Raw genomic sequence first — 2,551 nt, 5'->3', positions numbered from 1 at the left:
CAGGGACATGGGGGCCAGCTCAGTGCTCACATCTCACCCCAACACTCGAACCGAAAGCCTGGCCACGCAGCTGAGACTGAGGCACCGGCCGGAGCCCCATGTGCACAGCACTCCACTGGCCATCCTGGATGCCCCGCCCAAGACCCATACCCCCCGCCCCGGGGCCCCTGGCCAACGACGCAGCTCAGCCGGGCCCACTGGGCTCCCAGGACATGGTGGGAGCCTGAGAACGCGGTTGGCCAGGGACATGCCGGGAGGGACGCCAGGCGGGACTGGCTTACCGGCCCGAGGTCCACTCCGCTAGTCCTCAGTCTAAGGCTTGCTCAGCACAAAGCAAGGGATAGTGTGAGTTACACAGTGGCCCGGCCGGCGCCCAAGCCCCCTGCGCTGGGTGGGCCTGAGTGGGGGCAAGGGCCGTCCGGGGTCCACGCACGCCACCAGCGCTGCCCTCCCGGCCCCTTCCCCCTCTTCCGTCCTTCTCGGCCCTCCCCGCCCCTGCAGGACTCGCAGGGCCCACCTAACCAGGTCTCTGCTCCCACAGGTCACCCTGGGGACCCTGACTCCCCACGTCCCAGCTGTGGGCACACCAAGGTGTGGTACCGTCCACGTCTGGCTCCCTGCCAGGCTCCCCTTGCCACATGAGCAGAGTTCATCCTCCCTGTTCTTGTCACACAAGCCTGGGCCATATTTCTCCTGCCCTCTAGCCTCTGCCATGCCTAGGCTCCATGCCCACCACGCACAAAGCTCCTCCCGTCCCCAGGCAAGGTGGAATCAGGCGCTTCCCAGACCCTCCCCTCACATACCAGCCCCCGGTCCCCTGGCACTTGCCACCTCCAGAAGGACCCTCTGGGGCCCAAGCACAGAGCGGGAGCGCACGGGGAGCAGCGGGGCTGGGAAGCCAGGTGGCAGGGCTGGCAGGGCCCTCACCTTCGCTCTGCTGACTCCCAGTGCTGCCGCTGCCGTAGCTGAAGCCGGGGTCCTGGTAAGCTGGAGGGAAGCAGGGCGGGGGCCCCGGGTACTGGTAGGGGTAGCCCTGGCCCAGGGGCCAGGAGGCAGCCGGGTGGGGCAGCGGAGCCAGCGTGTCCTGGTCCGAGGCGCCGCTAGAGCCACTGTTGAGGTTCAGGGCCGCAAGATCTGCAGGGAGAAGGCGGGTGAGGACACAGCGGATGGGCCCCCGCAGCCCCGCCCGGAGCCCGACTCACGGCCACACAGGTCCCCGAAGACGTAGTAGCACTGCTCGGAGAAGGTGACCTTGTTGACCGTGTGCCGCAGGAAGCCGCGCTTGAGCAAGCTGCTGGCGTACTTGCGAGCCTCGCGCCGCTCCTTGAAGCCCTCCACGTGTGTGTACAGCCAGTCCACCACATCTGCGCCTGCAGCACCCAGTCAAGCTGCGGGCGCGGGCATGGGCCCCGCCCTCCCACTTCCCTCCACCAGGCCCAGCAGCTGCACGCTCACCGATGGTGCTGGCGAGGGGGCATGGGCCCCGGGCCCCCTACCCCCCCACCAGGCCTGGGGCACTCACCAATGACAGCATTGGCGATGGTGATCTTCAGCCACATGCGGTCCCGAATCTCCAGGCCTGAGTCTGGCAGCTGCATGACGCGCACCACGGCGCCCATGTCACTTTTCACTGTCAGGGGCGCCTCCTCCAGCTCTGCAAGGCACAGCCCGCCTCAGCCCCCAACAGGCCGGCCAGGGTCAGCAGTGGGTGGGTGGGGACCGGGTGTCCATTCAGCCCACTCAGCTGCCGCCCGTCGGGACCCCGAGGGCACGCAGGTCGGGCCCCCCACACAGACAGGCTCTTCCCCTCCCCCACCTTCCTGCGCCGGCCAGGCTGTCAGTCATGTTAGTGGCAGCGAAGCAGGGTGGGGACCTTGCGCCCTGCCTTGTGCCCGCCCAGCATACCCAGTGGGGCTGTGGGTGTCCTCCCTTCCTGACACCACATGCAGGTGGGCTGCCTGAGCCGTGTCTGTGCCGCATGTTGGGGACAGACAACACGCATGTGACACAGGCCGCAGTGACCGCCTCACCCGCTGGGCCTCGGTTTCCCGCCAGCGCCCTCGTGGGCCGCCACTTACGCGGAGCGCCAGGCACGGAGCTGGTTAGTGAGGAGGAGCTGGTGCGGGTGACGGCACTGGAGCAGGGACTCGTACCGTAGCGGGGCAGGGCTCCCACCAGCGCCGCCGTGTGGGACAGCCAGGCCGCGGGGTCGATGGGCCGTACTGGGTCAGCTACCAGCCGCCGCGTAGCAACCATGGAGGATGGGCGGGAGGGAGGGAGAAGAGCACAGAGACCACCCTTCAGGCTGGGCCCGGCACCGCCCATCCGCCTGCCCACCCGCCCGGGGTCACTCACCCCTCGGGATGGTAAAGTAGCTCCGTGGGGTGGGGTCCCAGCACTTGGCCACTGTGAGGCTGATAGGCCTGAGGACGGCAGCCACACGTCAGGCCATGAGGTCCCTCCATGCGAGTGTCCCCCACTCAGACCTCAAACCTTCTGCCTGTACCCAGTCTCCACATTCACCCTCCCCACTCCCGCTGCCCTCACCCCG

At 68.2% G+C, this 2,551-nt stretch overlaps 1 protein-coding gene across 1 annotated transcript in view; it reads right to left on the bottom strand.

Annotated features, from left to right (window-relative positions):
• The window catches only part of LOC103250886 (segment polarity protein dishevelled homolog DVL-1-like), a 5,813-nt gene that overhangs the window by 1,458 nt on the left and 1,804 nt on the right, over nucleotides 1-2,551 (bottom strand). The window contains exons 5-10 of the mRNA XM_021708255.1: nucleotides 2,356-2,423; nucleotides 2,079-2,231; nucleotides 1,523-1,654; nucleotides 1,203-1,370; nucleotides 928-1,134; nucleotides 800-846 (exon numbers count right to left, since the gene is read on the bottom strand). Coding sequence (XP_021563930.1) covers nucleotides 800-846; nucleotides 928-1,134; nucleotides 1,203-1,370; nucleotides 1,523-1,654; nucleotides 2,079-2,231; nucleotides 2,356-2,423 — 775 coding nt within the window. The remainder of the gene's footprint in view (nucleotides 1-799; nucleotides 847-927; nucleotides 1,135-1,202; nucleotides 1,371-1,522; nucleotides 1,655-2,078; nucleotides 2,232-2,355; nucleotides 2,424-2,551) is intronic.

The sequence above is a fragment of the Carlito syrichta genome, unplaced genomic scaffold, assembly GCF_000164805.1.
Source record: "Carlito syrichta isolate Samal-C Ts95f unplaced genomic scaffold, Tarsius_syrichta-2.0.1 Scaffold135642, whole genome shotgun sequence".
NCBI classification, from domain to species: Eukaryota; Metazoa; Chordata; class Mammalia; order Primates; family Tarsiidae; genus Carlito; species Carlito syrichta.
This window is presented reverse-complemented; position numbering and strand designations above follow the sequence as displayed.